At 37.0% G+C, this 22,854-nt stretch overlaps 2 protein-coding genes across 2 annotated transcripts in view; both read left to right on the top strand.

Annotated features, from left to right (window-relative positions):
- The first annotated feature begins 560 nt into the window (after positions 1-560).
- LOC140778048 (uncharacterized) lies at positions 561-12,763 on the top strand. The gene is made up of 13 exons (XM_073122574.1): positions 561-721; positions 2,267-2,682; positions 3,413-3,659; positions 5,206-5,318; positions 5,535-5,614; positions 6,287-6,428; positions 6,551-6,631; positions 6,834-6,938; positions 7,084-7,266; positions 8,466-8,558; positions 11,909-12,048; positions 12,128-12,194; positions 12,296-12,763. The coding sequence occupies exons 2-13, from the start codon at positions 2,290-2,292 to the stop codon at positions 12,413-12,415; spliced, it is 1,764 nt and encodes a 587-aa protein (XP_072978675.1). The 5' UTR covers positions 561-721; positions 2,267-2,289; the 3' UTR covers positions 12,416-12,763.
- A 4,132-nt stretch (positions 12,764-16,895) lies between these two features.
- LOC140777821 (uncharacterized) overlaps positions 16,896-22,854 on the top strand; it is a 6,425-nt gene continuing 466 nt past the window's right edge. The window contains exons 1-2 of the mRNA XM_073122203.1: positions 16,896-18,996; positions 22,669-22,854. The exon at positions 22,669-22,854 is cut by the window's right edge and continues 466 nt beyond it. Coding sequence (XP_072978304.1) covers positions 17,010-18,830 — 1,821 coding nt within the window. The 5' untranslated portion in view covers positions 16,896-17,009 and the 3' untranslated portion in view covers positions 18,831-18,996; positions 22,669-22,854. The remainder of the gene's footprint in view (positions 18,997-22,668) is intronic.

Below are 22,854 nucleotides of genomic sequence, written 5' to 3'. Positions count from 1 at the left end.
TTTCTTTTCCCTTTTTTTGTTCTTTTTTTTTGTGAGAAAGGAGATCTAATTATCCCGTGCTACTTAGAAAATTTATATGACTATAATATCAAACAAAATAGATCAAACATTAGCATGAGAACATGCATTAATTCTTTCCGAATGTGAATTGTTGTTGACTTTCAAAGTCGTAGTCTGTGGTTGATAATTTAATGGCAAGGCTAAGGACATCATATATGAAATAGTTATATATTCTAATAGATATAAAGATCTAATATACAGAAAGGGGATCGATATTAGGAAGGTAAAATGGTACTAGATAGTTATAAATAAAGCCATGTCAGCATTTACTCTACTTTTTCTCCTTAATACTTTCCATAGCATCTCAAAGAACATTAGAAAGGAGCTTTCTATAACTTAATTGTATACCTTTTTAATTAGTAATAACGAGCTCACCATAACATGCATCGATTATAAAAATATATATTATAATTTTTTTTTAATAAAAGCCCTATTTTAATAATTAAAAAACATATCTGTAATTAAAAATATATATCTAATTGTACAGCCGTTGCCGCTGATATCAAACGGTAAAAAGAAACAGAAGGGCAGCGGGCCGAGTACGCAATAAAAACGCCCTTGAGTTCAAGGGTTTCCGACCGTTCTTTTCCGTACCCTTCTCCCTCCTCGCGCTCTCGGATCTTTCCGCGCATTGGAGCTAGGCTTTGATCCGCTCCTCGAGGTTCGCTTCTCTCTCTCTCTCTCTCTCTCTCTTCTACTCCCACGCAGATCTGGAATCCTCCTGCGTTAGGGTTCCGTAATTGGATCTCCGTTTTATTAGGGTTTGTTTCTCTTTCTTTGCTTATGTATATGCTTTTTCTTGGAAGTGGAAGGTTTACGGTTTATTCGTGATCTGGAGATGAAATCTGATTTTTATTCTCCCCCTTGTTGGATTGGCGGTTCTTTCTTGAAGTTTTGTGACCAGAAATTTGGACTCCTGTTTAAGTCTCCGCTCCCCAACTGGGATTTTGAATAGATCGTGCGTGATTTGTGCCTTTGGAGGTATTCTTGTTTCTGAACAAGAATTTGTCTTTTGCCGGAGGTCTAGATTCTTGATTCGTGTATTTCTTTCTCCTGCTTTTTTCTGTTAGTAATCGGGGATTTTTTTTTTGAGTGGCTATCATAGTTTGCCTAGTTCTTTCGTTTTTGGATACTTATTAAAGATTTTTTTTTCGAGCTCGTTCTGCTTGGTTTTGTGCGAGAAGTCCTTCCATTTTTATCCGTATACTTCAGCCTCATCTTTTATTCTTGTTATAGATAGGAATTCATTTCTTGGTCAGATATAATGTATAACGATATATTAGTTGCTTCTATTATCTGGTTGTTAATCTCGAAATCCTGTTAATTCATGAGATCGATAGATAAATGGTTGCTCTTTTAAGAATTACTGAAGCCTTTATCATGGCATAGCCTTCTTAAGAATTATCTTGCCCTTGTTTTGAGGCTGCAATTTCTGTTGTTGGATTGTATTATATTTGTCCAGTTCTTCTATTACGTGAGTTTGTATAGTGTTCTGTTGCAAATAACTAAAATTATACTTGTCAACGATAGTCATGTTGAAAACTTACTTTATCAGCTCTTTCAGCTTCTTCAGTTGGAAACTTGGTAAAATCAGCTAATTCGTTTCTTGGTTTAATCTAACTTGTCATTTTGGACAAGAAGTTTAATATTTTTAGTTTGCCACCTTATATTGTATTTTCCATTAGCTGCCTCTTGTATTTTCCATTTAGGAGTTATAGTGACTAAAACGGCACAATATTAAGGAGATGTATAATAGGTGATAGGTTGTTCATAAGAAGTGTTTTAGGAACACACTGGTACCAGGAGAATTTCAATGCTTTTTGCTGTCTAATTCATTTCCTTGAAATTCTCATTGAGATAATGATACTGTTTTACATGTTATTTGAGGAAAGAACATTTCTGTACTTAGGTAGACATTTTGGATTCATCTTGAGGATAGATTTTATATTAGTTTCAAGGCTCTAAGTATCGGTATTAGGATTTGTCATTTCAAGATTTATGTTAATTTTTTATCTCAAGGTTTTAATTTGGTTCTATGTATCAGACAAGTGATCCATTTCTGATTCAAGTTTCATAATATAACTTCTTTCTGGTTTTAGTTGCTTAATTACAATCTTTTTCTTTGTATTCTTGCTTATATTGCTCAAATGTTTCATTAGGCCTTAATACTTTGCTATTTGTTCCCCTCTATATTTGTTCTCCGCAGCTGTGCTCATAATTTAGATTCTGATGGCTATGATTGATGAGCCACTGTACCCAATAGCTATCTTGATAGACGAGTTGAAAAATGAAGACATTCAGTTGCGGTTAAATTCCATCCGTCGGCTATCAACTATTGCACGGGCTCTTGGTGAAGAAAGAACTAGAAAGGAACTGATTCCGTTTCTCAGTGAGAACAACGATGATGATGATGAGGTCCTTCTTGCAATGGCTGAAGAGTTGGGGGTCTTTCTTCCCTATGTGGGAGGAATTGATTATGCTCATGTTTTACTGCCGCCATTGGAAGCATTATGCACTGTGGAGGAAACCTGTGTTAGGGATAAGGCTGTTGAATCACTATGTCGAATTGGTGTCCAGATGAAGGAAAGCGATTTGGTGGACTCGTTCATTCCATTAGTGAAGGTATGAAAGGAAAGAAATTATTCTTCTTATAACGAGTCTAATCTTTGCTCAATGCTTTATTGATTGCATGATTAGATAAAGTAGCATATAGTAAGTTTTATTTGCTTTTCTGAATGTCCAAGTAACTGGAGGTTTGGTTAGTTGTTTTACTTGCCGATGCAGATAGAACTTTCAAGACTGATTTTCTTTTTTCAAATTGATTAACAATGTGAGTAAACTTTAGGCATGTAATAGCCTGAAGAACCTTGTGATGATTTTATACATATGATCATCCTGGATTTACCATCTTATCATGTTTGTATATGAGGATGATTTTTGTTTGATGTTTTGCTTGATTTTTTAACGTCAACTTACCTTTTGAAATGATGTTTCTTGCAATTCAGTTTATTATAATTTGTCGTTTCTTTAATGTCTTGTTTGTTGACTAAAAAGTATAAAAGCAAATGTTGTTACTTTTCTCACTATAGATATTTCATATTAGTTTCTTAAGTAAACTTTTTTGTGTTGAAGCAATTTCTTCTTTCTTCTATGTGTTTTTTGGAAAGTAAATGAAGCAAAGAGGGGCTATAAATTGTTCATGAACATGAATGAACTAAGCTCTACCCTTTTTATATTTTAATTATTCTTTTCTTCACCTTCAACTCAAACTTAACATTCCATTTACTGGTGATATGGTAAAGTTTCTTATCAATTTCATTAACTTCTCTAGTATTGTTACTCTTCATTTCAGAGACTAGCAGCTGGTGAGTGGTTCACTGCTAGGGTTTCCTCATGTGGGCTTTTTCATATTGTTTATCCGAGTGCACCTGAGCTATCAAAAACAGAACTACGGGCAACTTATGCGCAGCTATGTCAAGATGACATGCCTATGGTGAGAAGATCTGCTGCATCAAACTTAGGGAAGTTTGCTGCTACAGTTGAAGCCAACCATCTAAAGACAGAAATAATGTCAATATTTGATGACTTAACACAGGATGGTACTTGTGTTTTTCTTTTCTTTGTTCATTTTTTCTATGATGACTATACATTAACGAGTTAGCCTTTCATGAAAACATGTCTAATTTTAGCTACTCACCTAAAACCTGCTCGGTGCTTCCTTCTATCGTTATGTCATAGTGATGCTAAGAAATGGACATAGGCTTCTAGCTGGTCATTTAGACTCTCAGTCCTGTCATTTCCGAGATTCCCCTTTTCATATGCTATTGCCAACTTCTCAACTTTAAGGCATGATCCACATGGTTGAGATGTCCCATTGCCATTCTTGCTGAATTCCAAATAGCATTTCTCTCTTTTTCAATTGGACTCTAGTAATATGTTCATGTATCACCCATGTACTGCTAGAGGAATCCATTGGTTACTTTAATTTTCTTTTTAAATCCATTATTATGTTTTGATATCTTGTTATTGACATCCATTTGTTGAGAAAGTGCTAGAGTTGAACATGCCCGTACATTGACACTTCATTGTTGTGACTTTACTTAGACCTACTAGTAAAGATTGGCATATGTACTGATAATCTGGTTAACATTATCCTTTCCACTAGACTTCACTCCCATACTTGTTGGTCACCTTTGGATTATACACAATAGACATACCTCCATTGTTCACTATAGTTTCATGGATTCTTATGATGATTTTGTCTCATCACCACTTACTTGTTTGGTTGCTTAGCAAGATTATGGAGCCCTAACTAGGATAAGTGGAATGTAGAGATAACTTCTGGATGTTTCTATTCAGGATAAATACATTTAAGGGGTGTCTTAATTTAGATAATAACTATGTTCTCTTCGGATATCTAAAATTGAGGTTGTGTCCTAAAGGTGATATGCAAGCTCTTACATGTGGAAGCTATAGATGGAGGGAGACTAGAAGGAGCTTCGAGCATGTATAAATCTTATTTATAGGAACCAGGTTAAGCAAGGATATTAAGAAACTTGAGGCAATTGGCGTATTTCAAAGTACAATTAGACATTGATTTCAGTTGTAAAAGCATACTTAATCTGGTACATACAATATTTTGTGGAAATGAATGTTCCAGCATTGGCACCATTCATTGGTCTAGTTCATATGTTCCAGTAAATTCAAGTGGTTTTTCATGATTAGCCCTCATGACACCTGTCCCTTTCAAAATATTGCTGACCAGGATATAATTTGAACATGACTCTTCATGGTTCTGTTCCCAAAACAAACCAAAATCTTTTTATTGAACTTCATATCAGTCAAAGATTTTCTGCCACGATGTATAATGAGGTCAAGTCTTGCAATTTGAATTGTTTAGACTTTAGAGCTTCTTTCGATCTTTCTTTGGGATTATGATATTCTTTGCCTGGGTCCTGGCTCTATTTTCTAGCCTTACCTATGTTATTTGTTGAGACAGTACTTGTTTCCTAGTTGATCTGGGATAGATCTGATCTTCTATAATGTGTTTTCCATTTATTTTACATGAACACCTCTTACTGTTCTTTTTTCCTAAAATGTTATCATCTTTGTTTGTCCAGATTATCTAATAATTTTTTATTTCAGATCAAGATTCTGTAAGGTTGTTAGCTGTTGAGGGTTGTGCTGCTCTTGGAAAGCTTTTGGAAACCCAGGATTGTGCAGCTCATATTCTTCCCGTTATTGTGAATTTCTCACAGGTCAGCATGCTATACAAGTGAATGATTATGAACTTCATTTTGATTGGTTACTGTAAGTTAAACGTTTTCTTCAGTTTGAGAAGCTGTCTTTATCCTTCAATGTTATCTAGTGCTTTTTGTTCTTTATTTATCGTTGTTGATGACAAAATGTTCAAGTAAGATGTCTCTTTGTCAGGATACTATGTATATTATGCTCATTGTTCTCTTTTTAAACAGGATAAATCCTGGCGTGTGCGCTATATGGTTGCAAATCAATTGTATGAGCTCTGTGAAGCTGTTGGTGCTGAACCTACAAGGTAATGATAGCTTTGTGAGAAGTGATTTGTGTAAGGGACTTGGTGGATGACAAGAGCTATAGTGGGTGATATGAACCAAAGTTGTTGACCTGTAAAACATATGTTCTTAATTACCAATATTCTGGATATGTAGAAACTTGAACAATTACCTTTTTTGTGTCTATAATTCTATATTATTGTGATCAAAGATATGATACAAACTTCAAACTTTAAGCTAATGTAATGTTGGTCCTGATTACCAGAAAATTGTTCTATAAAAACTTAAAAGATAGAGAGTTGGAATGAAGAAAAGGCCAAATAATGTCTACACATTGACAAACATCATTAAAGAAGTATTGTTGACCAGAGACGTGATTTAACACATAGGCTAGCATCCTGCATATGGAAAGATAAAGCCAGAGTTGACAAGTTGAAGCATGGATGGTAAATTTGCTATCATCCAGCTATTCAGGTCTCTGGCCATAGTATTTACATGGTTCAGACATAATAGCGGGCTCCTACATTTTAGCCTGCCTGGTTAGCCCAAAAGTGCCATGATGGCTACTTTAGTGTTTCGCGATTCACAGTTCACCATTACCATTGTTTGGGTAATTGTTATGTCTGTTTAGTTGCTATTGTTATATTCTTTTCAGGATATTTATATATTTTGCTTTGTAACTTCAATTATGTCAGAGCGGATTTGGTGCCGGCTTATGTTCGGCTTCTTCGTGATAATGAGGCTGAAGTGCGAATAGCAGCTGCAGGAAAAGTGACAAAGTTTTGTCAAATCTTAAATCCCCAGATTGCAATTCAACACATTCTTCCATGTGTAAAGGTATCTATGCCTCAAATATCTCAGATCTATTGTGATGTATTTTACCTCTGCTTGGATCCTGGTTAGTGCATTTGTAATTTTCTTCCTCTTGGAGTTCTCTTAAGAAGATAATATTGTTTCAGGAACTCTCATCTGATTCTTCCCAGCATGTTCGGTCAGCTTTAGCTTCAGTAATTATGGGAATGGCACCGGTCCTTGGAAAGGTATGGTATATTTGCCCCCAAGAATTTAGCATTATGTAATGCTTTCCCTGAACATTATGTGTACCAATGAATTTACATTGCATATTTTTCTTCCTCGGTCATTCTTCTGAATTGATGAATGACCTGCATTTTAATTTCTATCTGCTCTTAAGACTTCTTGTTCATTTATAAGCAGGCAAACTAATCTTTGGCAATTTTATAGGATGCAACTATTGAACAGCTGCTTCCAATTTTCCTTTCTCTGCTTAAAGATGAATTTCCTGATGTTCGGCTCAATATTATTAGCAAGCTTGATCAAGTAAACCAGGTACACTGATTGCATTTTTTCCCCATTTTTTCGTTTTCTAATGTCCTTGTCTTATTGAATAATGTTTTACATTTTTCTTTAGTTAGGTTTTATTTGATTTTATTAATATATCATCCAATATAGCTAGAGTTTAATGACCATGCAGGTGATTGGAATCGATCTCCTTTCCCAGTCATTACTACCGGCAATTGTTGAACTTGCAGAAGATAGGCATTGGCGAGTTCGACTTGCAATAATTGAGTACATTCCTCTGTTGGCCAGTCAGTTAGGTGTAGGTTTTTTTAATGACAAACTTGGGGCTTTATGCATGCAGTGGTTGGAAGATAAGGTATGACCACTTTCTTTCTTCCTTCTGTTCCTCTGTGATTTTAGGTACTCCTGTATTATTATCTGTTCTAATAGATTGGTTGCAATTAGTATCAGTCTAGTGTTATTAGTATTATAATCTGATTGTGATAAAAGTCATTAATTTATTTCCACTGATATGAAATTATGACATTTTGATTACATTGATTTGTCCTTGCATATCTAATAATTATATGCAACACAATCCATTCCAGTTCTTTGTCTTTTTACCTAACTTTTCACCTCCCTCTTGCAGTCCACTTCCACTGATATGAACTTTTGATCACATTTTGATTTGTCCTTGCTTATCTAATAATTATATGCAACACAATCAATTCCAGTTCTTTGTCTTTTTACCTAACTTTTTACCTCCCTCTTGCAGTCCACGTCCTTGGCATTTATAGCATACCCGTTTAGTTTCATTTTATAACAGTGCATGCACAAAATAGTTTGTTTCCATGGGTAGATATCCTATGAAATTTACTACTAATGGATTTACTCTTTTATTCTAGAGACCTAACATGATTACCCTCAAGGCCAGGCCATAATCCATCTATTGGAAAATAGTTATATGAGAGTATTCAACACCACAAAGCCTCTGAAGAAAAGTCACTTCTGTATACTGCTTCGAATTGAGTTATTCAATATTTTCCATGAAATTAGCATGGATATGTGGACTTATAGTCACTGCTGTTCATTATCATTCTTGTAGATCTGTCACATTCAAAGTTAAATATAATCAATGGGCATTAATTTTGCTAATTGTTGTAAATTAGCTTTATCATTTTTGCAGTTTGATCTGCTTAAACTACGGGGATCCATTATAGCAACATTGCTAGTTGTCTAGATTTCCTTACTTTTGATAAGAAGGCACATGGATTAATTATATGATGAATTAATGGTTGCCGATATACGAAGATGTTCATAACAATACTAAGCACTAACTTCGGATACTTAATAAAAAGTTGTATTGAAACTCAAGACAAGAGGAGATAGTGGGCACATCTTCAAGTTTGCCTTGGGTGGGTTTTCGAGTCAAGTTTCTAAATCTTTGAATATTGGAAACAAATAATCACAAGCTGTATTGAGATTGTTTTAAAAATAATATCCAATTTTTCGCCCATGTACTGTTTATCGATGGTTGTCATAGCTTTATTTGAAACACATGCTCGAAACTTGCAGGTCTTTTCTATTCGAGATGCGGCTGCTAATAACTTGAGACGTCTTGCAGAAGAATTTGGACCTGAATGGGCGGCCCAACATATAGTTCCACAGGTTTGCCATAATTATATGATTATATATTTCCACTTTTGTTCTTTTCGTACAATTGTGTGAATTTTATTTTGACATTCACCTTTTTGCATCCATACTTTGTTAGTAATTTTATAGCCAAAAGAAAAGCCCCTATGTATTAGGAATAGCAAGATTGGAGTCTTAAACTAAGGTTTGAAAAATTGGGATCGAGATTGATATCGGCCTTTTAAAAAATTAATACGTATCGGTCGGATCATTTGCCTGGATCGTATTGAACTTTTTAATTATGTAAAATTCTAAATATGATTTAATAATGTAGGAAACTTTTAGAAATTTTTTTATCAAAAATAAGAAAATAAAGGAAGAAAAACTATGGTGCAATGAAAATTGAAAATAAGAAGAGATTAGAAAGAGAGTGAATGAAGAAAATCAAACCAAAAAAAGAAAAATCATGGTGTACTGAAGAAGAAAAATGAGAAAAAGAAAAGAGAAGAAAAAGGGAGAAAGTGGAATAAATTAAAATATTATATATTGGAGTTCATCAGAGTTTGTCGGAGTTCGTTGGAGCTAGATCTCTCCGTAAGAGAAATATGGTTATATGTAAGGAGAGAAAAAGAGAAAGAATGAGAGAAAGAGTGAGAAGAAAGAGAAAAAGAGAGTGAGAAGAAAGAGTAAAAGAAAAAGAGAGAGAGTTTGGATCGAGCTTGGATCGGGATTAGCAGATCCGGCAAACCATGCTTAAAACTGAATACATCCATGTTTTATACTAGATGTATACGTTTTTATAATAAAATGCATATAATTTATATAAGAGAAGCACACAATAACTTATTTTTGCTATTTTGCAAACTAAAGGGGTTTTTTTTTTGTGTAAATGCCTTGTAATTTTATAGAAGAAGATTGGTAAGAATACTACAATTTTCTAGAAGATGATAACCAGGCTATCTAGCTCTATCCCAATTATGTAGGACCAGGAAACATTCATATAGAGATGGTTGATCCATGCTGCACATACAGATTTTGTACAGTCTTGAATTAGTTGGAGTAAGTCACTCTGACTGTGGATGCTGTGGTCATATAGTTATGTTTGGAAACAGCATGTCCAGCGATTGGGTTAATTGCACACTTCTTGCTCTTTCAGACTGCAATGCTCTTATAGCACTAGTGAGAAGGAAGTGGCATAAATCTTTGTAAGACAATCAAGACTACAAATTACGAAATATTTAGGGCCTGCTTGGGTAAGTCAGGAAAATTTTCCTCTGGAATTTTTATATGTAGGAATTGAAAAGTACAAGTAGAGAATCCTTTGCGACTTTTTTTCCTTAGGATTACTTTAATTTATCTTGTTGGAAAGTTTATGAAATTTTGGAGAAAAAAATTAAAAAGAAGAGAGATGGGAGGAGGCGAAGGTGGTCATGGATGGAGGAAGAGGAGAAGGTGGTGGGGAGATGGTCGTGTTGGTATTTGGTTTGAGGAGGTGGAGGAGAAAAGAGAGTGAGAGTGAGAGTGAGAATGAGAGAGAAGAGAGTGAGGGAGAGAGTGTAGGAAAAAAAATTCCAGCAAAGGAGTGTGTTTCCTATGGAAAAACTTCCCTTCAAAAAATTATCCAAACACCCAAATAGGGAAATTTTCCTATCCCCTCTAAATTTCCTAAGGAAAGCCAAGTTCTCATAGAATCCTATAGTAATTTGGGCTATCCAAACAAATTCTTAGCTTACAACAAGAGGAGTATTTTTAATTATTTTTAATCTTTTATTCTTCTTTTTCCCTTATTTTTGTGATAGTGGCTAGATTATTCATTAGAAAACGCTAGACATAAAAAGACAATTTGGTATCTTATCATTTTCTTTTCTTTTTAAGTTATATTTGGTATAACTTTCTTAGTTTTGAATTGTTGCAAATTGAATCCCTATGGGTTAGTGGAGTTGAAAGATTATTGGATGACTTGCTTTATCAATTTGGCTTGCTATTCAGATCTAATTACCCACTCCTCATTGGTGAGGGAGAGCACGCACTAGACTATTGGTATCCGATGCTAACGAGAGATAACCATATTGTAGTAGTTCTTTTGACATATTTTTGGGGATTATATGTCAGACATGTTGCCTGTCAAGCACGGATATAGATATGAGATACGGGGATACAACAAAATTTAAATAGTAGGATATAGATACAACATAGATACGCCAAAAAATAAATAATAATAATAAAATATGGTAAAAAATGAAAATATCCTAGAAATGATGAAATAAGAAAAAAAGTTACAGATTTAGTATCTATATGTATATAACTTTGAAATAATATTGTAACAAAAACTGATATGAAGTTCAAAATTTTAGTGAAACATCTAAACCTAAGTCAACTACTAATCAACAATTAATTTGGATCTCCGATAAATTTCAAGTTATATGTTTAATGTGTTTAATGTATTTGTTTTGTATCAGCAATTAGCATAAAAAAGGATTGGATGATTAAAAAATATACCGGAGTCGTATTTCACTGTATCAAAGACATATTGAAAAATTAAATTTCTTTTTCTTAATTCGGATACTTCTCCAGCGGTATTCGATATGTATTGGGCCTTATCAAGGTTGTATCAAGGTCCGGTATGTACCTAATGTCGGTAGAGGGTTAAATAAAGTATCCGTGCTTCATGGCGTGCTGCATGCACTCTATACTATTAAGTAGAGAAGAATGGTGCAACACCCTTGTGCACCTTAGCCACTATTGTAACCATATCATGGCTTCAAGTCCGTATCAATTTTTTTAATTGGTATTTCATCTTTTATTAAATTGCTTTAGGTCTAAGGACTCTTTTTTATGCTTATGGTTTAGTTTCATGATAAATATTTTCTTCCCCTTGTGATTAGCCTAAATCAAAAATTATATTTTGCTTTCTATCACTTTGTCCCCCACCTATGGTTTGAACTAAAATGAATCTGGGAAAATTAGAAAGAAATCATTAGGAAACAGTTGGCGGATTCATTCTTGCCAAGATAATTACAAATTTCAATCCTCTTGCACAGTAAAATTTCTTATCAATTTACTGGAACAAATGCGAATCTCTTATCAATTTACTCAAACTAATGCAAATCTGTAATACAATAGGGGCCTTTTTTTGCATGTTTGCTGTCAAGTCTGATTTTTGTCTACCCTAGATATAATATAAGGAGATTATAGTAATATTGCATCTTCACTATGTCCATTTGGATTTTCAATTTTATTCACGCGACAATAAGGCCAAGGGATATAAATCAAAATATAGGGAGGGCATTTTTAATTTTTAGAATTAACCTCACAGGGTGTAAAATAATTTAACCCTTTAAATTATTATTCCTTTTATCAAGATATTGTGTTAATGCTGCATATAGGTGCTGGAGAAGATCGTTAATCCACATTATTTGTATCGTATGACCGTTCTACAAGCAATTTCTCTTTTGGCCCCTGTGTTGGGTTCTGATATCACGAGCCAAAAGTTACTGCCTGTGATTATTACTGCCTCAAAGGACAGGTTAGTTAATTGAACAAACTGCAGATGTTTAATTGATTATTACTACCTTGAGTGTTGCTATTAATTTCAACTTCTCCAGGGTACCAAACATTAAATTCAATGTGGCAAAGGTGATGCAGTCCCTAGTACCGATACTGGACCATTCTGTAAGTAATTGTCAACATTAGTCTTGTTTTTCCATGTTTCGAGGTTAGTTATTTCTGTTATGAAAACCAAAATTTGTTGTGTTTGGGGTTCGTCTTTCCAGGTTGTGGAACAGACACTACGACCTTGTTTGGTTGACCTCAGTGAGGACCCTGATGTGGATGTCAGGTATTTTGCTGGCCAAGCACTTCAGGCATGTGATTCCATCATGATGACAAGCTAATTAACTCTCATCGTAGCATCAAAGTTTTCCATGTTTCTCATGACCCACGAATACCTCTGCTGTTGCCAATGGTGTTTATTAAGTGTGGATAGCATTGTGGTCTCGATTATTGATTTTTTAATGTTTTTTTTCCTTTCTGGTTAGTCAAGGCATTAGAGGAAAGGATGACTATCTTTTTTTGTATTACCTGGAGATGAAATCATATGGCTTTGTTTCCTTTAATCTCCAACAAACCAGTGGTCTCTGTTGGAGTTAATTATGCGTTTGCTATTGTGCTCATGCTGTATTTTCTTCCATTTTGCTCCTGAAGTATCTCCATGCATCACCACCTGAAGGTCTTGAGACGGATGCTTTTCCTGCATTGTTTGTTAGCTGTCTCATGTTTTGCGAACCATGGACTCTCTGGTACAATGGCTTGCCTATAATACTGTCAGCAGGAGACCTAAAAGAAACTTGTGTGCTGTTGGAAACTTGGGATGCTTGCTGATGTTCAAAGGTCATAAGTCTCTCGTATATTGGTATTAGCGCAACTAGATATTCACTTTAGTCTTATATTAGTATAGTAATACTTACTGCTCTCATAAAATTTTTTTCGTCTACTATTTTATATTTACTAGTTCTTGTTTTACTTTTAAAAAGACATTACTTTAACTATCTTTTCAATCTCAATTTCTTTCATCCTCTTTCTTTTCCTCATTCACGTATTACTTTTATTTCTCATTTACCAAGGTATTATTTAAACTTTATGTCATATTTAGTGTAATTATTATACTCCACTACTATACAACTAAATACTAAATTAGTTTATATCAGTATAAATTCTCTTATATTAGTATAAGAAGTTGGAATAATTATTACTATGGAACCAAAATATGAAACCTGCTGTTGCGTTCAGCTGATGCAGGTGTCCAGTCTTTTGCGTAAGCATGGAAGTTAATAAACTACTTGAATCAATTTAATTTGCGTTCAGTTTCAAAAGGCAAAGATCGTGAAAAGAAAATTAAAAAATGGAAGTTGCCCACTGCTCCTGATGAATTCTACCCGAATTAGTAAGTTATGTTTCCTTAAATGCGTCTTCTCCAAATTTTTCACTGATTGATCTACAGAAGACTTCTGCCAACTCCTCTTATACTAATCTAATGCCTTTCTTTCAGTGTCATCGTTGGAAATGAAAGTTGCTTGGCCCAACAAAAAGTACCGATTCTAATTGGTAATATTGGCATTGATTACAGAGTTTAACCAAATTAGTTTTTTTTTAAGTTTTATTAATCAGAATAGATCGCTCTCTAACCGGGATATGTTTTAGAGTAAAACATGAGCTTTGCCAGTTGTGACATTCTTCAATCTGGTCATTTTAATCGTCAAGATAAGTCTTGTCTTTATGCTTCAATTGAAATAAACGAGTAATATGTCAAGAAAACAGTATTTGCTAATAAGTAGGGCTGTCAAAATAATCAAGCAGGCTCGAGCTCGGCTCGAGTTCGACTCGATAATGCTCGATTAAGCTCGGCTCAAAAATAGGCTGAGCTGAACTTGATCATTAAAGCTAGGCTCCAAATTAAATTCGAGCCAAGCTTGATCCCGAGCCGGCTTGGTCGCGTTGGCTCGATAAGGTTCGAATATATATATATATATATATATATATATATAAGTAATATCAAATTAATATAAACTATTTAGAATTTCAGTCATTATTTTCTGACACAATTATCTTTATTGTTTGTAATTTATATTTTGGTTGCTTTTAGTTTTTTGACATAATTATCTTTGTTAATTGTAATTTATATTTTGGTAATATTTATATTTTTATAGTTGAATTAGGTTTTATTTTAATCTTAATTCGAGCCTAAATTAATTCAAACTTGCTCAAACTTGAAAATGGTTTGAAATTGATAAGACTCGAAATTGCTAATTGAGCAGCTCGTTTAAGCTTGTTTAAGCTCGAAATTGGCTCGCGTTTAAAATTGGCTCGGATTGAAATTATTTCAATTCAAGCTTGATCACAAAGATAGACTTGAAATTAATTTCAATCCAAACTTAATTAGAGCCAAGCTCGATCAAGCTCAGCTCGTTTACACCCGTACTAATAAGAACTTTTCAACCCTCTATTCTAATGAAAGGCAGAGAAAAATGAATAAGAGATATCTCAACACTCAGCAGCATTCGCTGACAACTATACTTGGCTTATGTGTGATTAGCATAATTTCATTTACTTATAAAATAAGCATAAATTTATTCTAGATTATCTTAATACTAGTTTACTATACTAATCACACATAAATAGTATTTGCTAATAAGAACTTTTAAACCCTCTAATTTAATAAAAGGCAGAGAAAAGTGAATGAGATATATCTCAACCCTCTGCAGCATTCTCTGACAACTATACTTGGCCTATGTGTGATTAGCATAATTTCATTCACTTATAAAATAAGCATACATTTATTCTAGATTATCTTAATACTAGTTTGCTTAGTTTCTTTTTTTTCCTATCCAATATATTTATATTTATTAATTACTATTATACTAGTAAAAAGATATCATTTCAATTATTGGCTCCTCTCTCTTTCCTCTCTCTCTTCTCTCCTCTTATTCTTCCATTCTATTATAAAGTTTATTTTAGTTATTTACTAAAATATATCTATTTCTCATAACACATCATAAATAATTATACAACTTTACTTGTTCACAATCAAAATATTCTAATAACCTAAAACTGGTATAACCTTTGTCATGTATGAAAGTTATTCCACTAGTAAATGACTCTTTAAAAACAAACCAATTTATCCTTCTAAAGGTCAAGGACTTTGCTACAGTCCCCTAAAGCATAGTGGAAACTACGTAATTAGTATGCCACTGTCACCTGAATGAAAAATCTTTCGCTAGATCATCTACCAAATGCTTGCCTGGGTTATGAAAGATTCGGAAAAATGATATAATAACAGGCCAAAAAGAAAAAAAAAATTCCAGTAGAAAATATACTCTTTCATGTCTGGAAGTGGCATCTTTAAATTATCCAGATAGCCCAAAGCAAAGAGTAATCAATAATGACTTCAATAGATGGATGACCCCTTCATAAAGAAATAAATATAACATAAACAATCCGAACCCTCTCCAAAAAGCATTGACATGGAGGAGTTCGTTCTCTCACGACAATCCCAATTCCCAACCCAATTCAAACGCCATTGCTTAAAGGGCCGCGGCCACCAAGGCGGCGAGGACACCGCCCAAGATGGGCGCACTCACGAAGCTGGCTGCACTGTGGGGGTTGTCACCAGCTGCGGGACCCGGCGAGGTCGCGGGCGAGTCGGCGGATAGAGGCGAAGGCGGGCTGTCGGCGGTGGGGGCGTCGGAGATGGGCCCGTCGACGGGGTGATCGGACTGGGATTCGGGAGCCGGCGCGGTCGCCTTCGCTTGCGATGGTGTCACGGCTGCCGGGGCAGGCGTTGGAGATTCCTTTTGGGCCGGCTTGGTAGGGGCGGCGGCAGGGGCTGGGGTGGTGGCGGTGGTGGATTTGGAAGGCGATGGGGCGGCCGCTGGGGAGATGGCCTCCGCGGAGGCGGCGGCGATGAGGAGGAAGACGAGCGCCAGCGTGCGATACATCTTCCCGAGTGGTAGGAGGATGAGGAGGAGGAGGAGGAGAGGAATAGGTTAGGGTTAGGTTTTGGGATTTCTGGTGGGGTGGTTTGGAGGAGGAGGAGAGGGGATGTATATATAGGTGGTGGAGGAGGGCGACGAAGGCGGCGGTGCCGGTAACGTGGCCGTTGAGGTCCGTGGTGGCCCGCAGCATTCGGCGCCAAGGTTTCAGATGATTCTGAACCGTTGGATGAGATCTCGACGGAGCGGAGGTCTGAATTATTCGCCTGCAGCCCAGGATACATGAATTTCCTACATCCGGACTCGGTAGCCCTTGATTGGCTACTATATTTTAGCTCGTCGTTCGTCGTTCGTCGGATAACGTGTGGAAGTTCTAGAATTCATCAGGCCAGAGTTCAAAACTCTTGCTAATTGATTAATAGTTTATCCACCTGATCCGAATCCTACCCGGGTATAAAATTAGATTTGCTAATCTAAATTAATGAATAATTAATTATAGGATAAAGGCATACATGACACAAAAATCACACACGAAATATATGGATAATTATTTAGAGCACTATGTAAGCATAATCATGAGTAGTGCACAAATCAAATACACATATATTAATGGAAATTAAAAAAATAAATTGGATGCTAATAGTTGTTGAAAGAGAAAAAAAAAAAAAAACCCAATTATTAGTTTTTATTTTTTTTCACCACTTAATTAGTAGCAGTTTAGTGTTACCTATCAAACAGCGGATCCGGCTCAAGTTGGGCAGTAGAAACCCATCTGGTCTAAGGAACGGCTTGGATTGGTTGAAGGATCTCCGAAGGTTAAGCCGCACTCGGATAAAGAGCGACACGTCACTATCAGAAAGGGTGAAAACAATTAGAAAGCGAATTAAGACCAACCTATTTCCGCCTCCGTTGCTTCGAAAATATTCTAAGATTAGGGTTACGCTCGACCTCTCCCCTCTTATTGACTGCTGTTTCAAACCCTAGCCTTCGTCCTTCTCCTATGGATCCTGGCGGCGAGGGCTTCGCCGGCGGCGGCGGCGCCGGATTCCACCGCAACGAGGCGATCTCTGCCGTCCAAGACGAGGAGCAGTTCTATGGCGAGGAAGACGACTACGACGACCTGTACAACGACGTCAACGTCGGCGAGGGCTTCCTCCACACGATCCACCAGAGCAACGAGGCCTCGGGGTTTTCGAGGGAGGAGGAAACTCGTCCCCACCAACCGCCGCTTCCGCCACCGCCGACGCAGCTGCCGCCGGCGGTGAACCCGCCGGAGAAGGTTCAGATCCCCGGGGTTGCAGGAGATCCCAAGATCGAGAGGCCCCCGGTCGATAGATCTGCTGGATTTAACGATCAAGGGTTCAGGGGCGGCGGCGGCGGTGAAACGGGAGTCGTGGCGAGGCCCCCGGCGCCGAGTGTTGTTAGGCCCCCTGAGATCCAGGGGCAAAGCGGTAATTTTCAGAGGCAAGGGGGTAACTTTGGCGGTGAGGGCAGACAAAGTGGAGGCGCTATAGTAGTGGGAGGAAACGTTGGAAACGTTAACGGTGGAGGTGGCGAAGGAGCGGGAGGGACGACTCTGTTCGTCGGGGAGCTGCACTGGTGGACCACGGATGCGGATCTTGAGGCGGAGCTGAGCAAGTATGGACAGGTTAAGGAAGTGAAGTTTTTTGATGAGAAGGCGAGTGGAAAATCTAAGGGTTACTGCCAGGTTGATTTCTATGATCCGATGGCTGCAGCTTCTTGCAAGGAGGGCATGAATGGGCACCTGTTTAATGGAAGGCCTTGTGTGGTGGCTTTTGCAGCTCCTCACACAGTTAGGCGGATGGGCGAGGCGCAGGTCAGAAGTCACCAGGCGATGGTGGGCCAGACATCTGCTCCCGGTCAGAAGGGTAGAGGAGGTGGTGGGGCTCTAGTGGGTGGGAATTATGGAAGGGGCGGGGGTGGTGGAGGTGGAGGTGGAGGTGGCGGAGGCGGCGGTGGAGGCGGTGGTGGTGGAGGTTGGGGAAGGGGTGGAATGGGGAACCGGGGACCTATGGGGAACATGAGGAACAGGATGGGGCCAGTTGGCGGCAGAGGGATTATGGGGAATGGTGCCATGGTTGCTCCACCCCCGCCAATGTTGCATCCGGGTGCTATGTTGGGTCAAGGCTTTGATCCAACTGGCTATGGAGCTGCAATGGGGAGGATGGGTGCTGGGTATGGCGGCTTTCCTGGAGGACCTACATCTGGTCCTTTTCCCGGACTGATGCCTTCATTCCCTCCTGTTGTAGCTCCTCATGTTAACCCTGCTTTCTTTGGTAGGGGAGGGATGGCTGCTGGTGGTGTTGGCATGTGGCCAGATCCAAGCATGGGTGGATGGGGAGGTGAAGAGCAGTCGAGTTATGGGGATGATGCTGCATCAGACCAACAATATGGTGAAGGGAGCCATGGGAAGGAGAGGGCTCCTGATCGCGATTGGTCTGGGGCTTCAGATAGGAGGGTTGAGAGGGAGAAGGATATGGGTCCTGGACAAGACTGGTCTGATAGAAGGCATCGTGATGATAGAGATCTGGGTCGTGAAAGGGACCGTGATTGGGAGAGGGATAGGGAGAGAGAGAGAGATAGAGACCGGGAGAGGGACAGAGAAAGGGAGAGGGAAAGGGAGCGAGAGAGGGAGAGAGATAGGTATCGGGATGACAAAGATCGTCATGGTGATTACTATAGGCACAGGGAACGTGATTCAGAACGCGATGATGACAGGGACAGAGGACGATCATCTAGCGTGAGAAGCAAGTCGCGAGAAATTGAGCATTCAAAGAGAAGGCGTCTATCGCCCGAGTGACATCGGCCAACAGCGACTACTTTCAGTTTAAGAGGAATTGGCAGACTGGGGCAATCGTTCTTGTGGTGTTTGTCCAACCGTTCAGTAGCAACTAGATAACTTAGTGGTCAAGGGAGAGAGATCGCCTGCAATTGTTGGAGGGGCCTGTCGTAGCAAATTTTGAAATGTAAGTCTTCATGTTAAAATCTGAACCAGTGCATTGATTCTCCGTAGTCATGCTCTTTGATTAATGTACATAATTGTATGTAATATTGAAATTGTAGCATACACATATACTCATGTAACATCATGTACAGGAAATGTGAATTCTTTATTCTTTCTTCAAATTTAGTACATTCTTAACACACAGATATTGGTATTTCTTTGTTGATTTTAATCTAATTATATCTATTATAGCATGTGTTAATTAGGTAATCGTCTGCTTTTTTTCGTATACGTTTGTTGAGGATTCATATATTGCGGAAGTTTCTTTTATGAGCCCAGCATGGTCTCTGCAGTAATAGTCCACGACATTATAATTAGATGATCTGTTATGATACTGCCATTTGTCTTCTATATTTATATAAATATTTTTTATCATAATCTTGAACCTATGAAGTCTGGCTTTTTGTGCTCGGAAATCTGGTTCTTGGTTTGAATGTTCACATGTTTTGCACTCCAGGTTCTCCTTTAATTTTTTTTTAATTCATGCACAATATCCTTTATTATGATAGTGCTGACTGTGCTAATTGGACTTTGAAATAAGGAGCATGAGATACATGGCCTAGATCTTTGGAAACAGTGTTCAAACATATTTCTCAAACCTCCAAAATATTCCTGTAAGTATCATAGCAACATAGGGGAAAACATTGAAATTAGATTATTACATGCTATTCTTTAAGTTGATCAAAATTTAACTTTCTAAATTTATTTTTTCTTTTATTTGTCAGATCGCAGTTTTTTTATTCTGTGCTTAATGTGCTAACCTGTTGTAAATTAAGAAAATTCATGCTATTATTCCAATTTGGAGGTTTTTACTTAGGACATACTAAGGCACTGCTAAGAATGAGACTAGTTGCCTACTAATGACATATTTGCTTGATATGCTGGGTCTTGTGGACAATTATTTGAAATTGCAGCTATCTAGTGATTGATAGAGTGAGATAATGAGTCAAGATGGGATATTCTTGAGTTCCATTAGTTCTACTTCTGTGCTCCTTGCAACCTAAGTACCGGCTTTAAATATTAGGCAATGCCTTAGAAGTCAGCCATTGTTCGCAGATTGGTGGAAGGATCTCGCAAAGCTTTTTATATGAAACTACTTAATGAACAATATGTGCAAAATAGTCGTAGACCGAATTAAAAAGATTTAAAGGACTAAGGAAGATAGACGTTTGCTTCTATACAGGGATTGTAATTATATGAGTGATTACAACTGAAAAATAATAGAATTAAGGGTCACCTAAGTCTTATATGAGCTTATGCATGCTTATCTGGTGAAACATATGAAGGGAGCGTAAGTTTTTAAACATTGAAGTTAGGCATAATTTGTACCTCAACCATAGAGGTGAGCTTAACCGTCAAGCATTGTGGTGTGTATTTAGATTGCATTAAAATTTTGTAACAGTTATTCATTCAGGGTGGCTATGAGTTTAGTTTCCTTCTTCTGTAGGTTCGAAAAATAAGTTCTTAATAATCAAGCTTTATTTTAGAGGCGTCATAATCAACAGCAATAAGAAGAGATCCTTATGCCCAAGTAATCTATTGGCTGCTACTATATTGAAATATCAGTTAGAAATATCATCTTAGGGATTTTTATCTTTTGCATAGTATGGAGAGAGATCAGTGATTTGATTTCAGGGCACTTCTGGATCTGATAAATGGATTTGATTTCAAGGCATTTTGGAATTTAACATGATTAATATTCTTTTAACAACAAGAGAAATACATTTCATGAGATTTTCCACTAAATTACTTCTCATTGGTGTAGCTCATGCAAGTTAACCCAAGGAGCAGATAATTTAGAGTTTTCCTATGTCCTTCTATCTGTAATGTAATAACTTCTACAAGTTGCATCATCTTATAGTTTCAACCTCTTGATTGATGTACACTGAACTTGTCAAATTATTGTAGGTTACTTTGTTTGAATCTTTTGATGCTTTATGAACCAACATCCCCCCCTTCCAATCCACCATCACCAATAAAAAAAATAAGTTTTCTTTATCTTTTTTTTTCATTCCTTGCAGCATCTATTACATAATGTCTTCACTTGTTAAAGAAGTTTCAAGGTTTTGTACTTCTCTAGAAAATACCTGGGCATGTGTTACTCTATAAAGAAGTATTGGCTAGATTTATTGTAACTCTTTGAGGCTCCTCTTAGAAGTAGGAAAATAATGTTGGGAAAATTTTTCGTCCTGACTACCCGTTTATGCTAGCATTGCAATATTTACCTCCTGTCTTTCTTAATTGCAGGATATAGGATACTTAGTAATTCTGATCTGTCACCCTCACTAATTTGGAGTGAGAGGGGGGATCGATGTATTTTGACATTTATTCTGAAAGTGTGGAACAATTTTTCCTAGGATAGACACTTGTGCTTTATCAAAATCTCAAGTTCTCTTTCGGTTATCACTGCAAAAGATAGGGTTCTTTGGAACATAAAGTAGGATAAATTACTTATGCCCAGTGGCTGGTGTTATTTATACAAAATATAGATAAGTCTTATTGAGTGTCGTGATCTTAGATATGCTATGGGATCCCTTTTTGTATTGTTTTGAACATAATCTTCTTATGCACTTCTCATATGAATGAACAACTAAAACATTTGCTGAAGTCATCTCTTCTGCATACATGCAACGCCCAATATTTGTCTTAGTTATCCTTACCTTTTTGATATATTCTAATGAAGAGCGCCTAGTCCGCCCTAGTACTGAGTTGATAGTTATCACGTCTTTGTCACACGTTTTTGCCATTATAGACCTTCAAGAAAGGAAACTGCTTGCTTTCTTCTATTGTTACATACCATTCCATATTATTAGGCTTCTAGCTGCAGGGCTATAGCTCAGTTGAAGTCCTGGTGAACAGTTGTTCCATCTGAAGTTCGTCATGTGACATACTCTTGGAATCTTCTCTTCTTGGAGTAGATTTTTATTTTTTAGCTACTAATAGACCATCCTCTTATTTATTTATTTATTTTTGGGGTGGTGGGGGGAGGGGGCATACTTGGGTGTTAGCAAGATGACTGGCTGCCAAAAGTCTTTCCTTTCATTTCATTGCAATAGGGCCATTCAACCATATCATGGATGATTGATTCTCATTAATGTTAGTTGTAGACATATGAGCAATTTACATTATTTGGCTTAGCTTCACTAGCTAACAATCGTGTGATTGACAAAGGTACTTTTTTTCCATGGTGTCTGGCTTTTCAGGTTCAAGGAGAGGTGTATCTACTTATATGTGCATGAATGTTATAAGATCTTTAAAGTTTTTTTTTTTCATTTGAAATAATACAACAAAGAAAAGATATATGTTACCACACATGCAACAGTGAGACATTATTGGAGCTTGATATATTTCTGTGACCTTGTATTTTGTTTTCTAGTTTGAATTTTGATGATGTGTTATATATATTTTTTAATTGATTAGGTTAATGTTCAGTGAATTTTGATTTCAAGTTTTAAAAAGTGCTTATCTTCAGTTTCTGTCCATCTCATATGGTCTTTTTGCTCAATGCCCTTTTGTCATCTTGCTTTATTGCTAGGTTTTGTCAAGCTGGAAGGTTCACTGTTGCTGCACTACAGCATATTTATGTTTCCACCTTTATGTGCAAAGGTTATTGACTCTCATCTTTTTATTGCAGATAAGAACACTTGGAATCAGTTTGCCTACAAGTTCAGGCCCCCTCAGCTAAGGTGTTGATGCTGGCATTTCTCAGTTTTAAAATTGAATGAGTGACATTCTCAGTGCATGTATTTCGCCCCAAGACCAATATACTCTTTGCATCTTTTTTAGTTAAAAACCTCCTGACTGTATTGAAGTGTTGTAG

The sequence above is a fragment of the Typha angustifolia genome, chromosome 15 (genome assembly GCF_048772165.1).
Source record: "Typha angustifolia cultivar Huaian chromosome 15, ASM4877216v1, whole genome shotgun sequence".
NCBI classification, from domain to species: Eukaryota; Viridiplantae; Streptophyta; class Magnoliopsida; order Poales; family Typhaceae; genus Typha; species Typha angustifolia.
The sequence above is the reverse complement of the archived record's forward strand: the minus strand, read 5'-3'. Positions and strand labels throughout refer to the sequence as shown.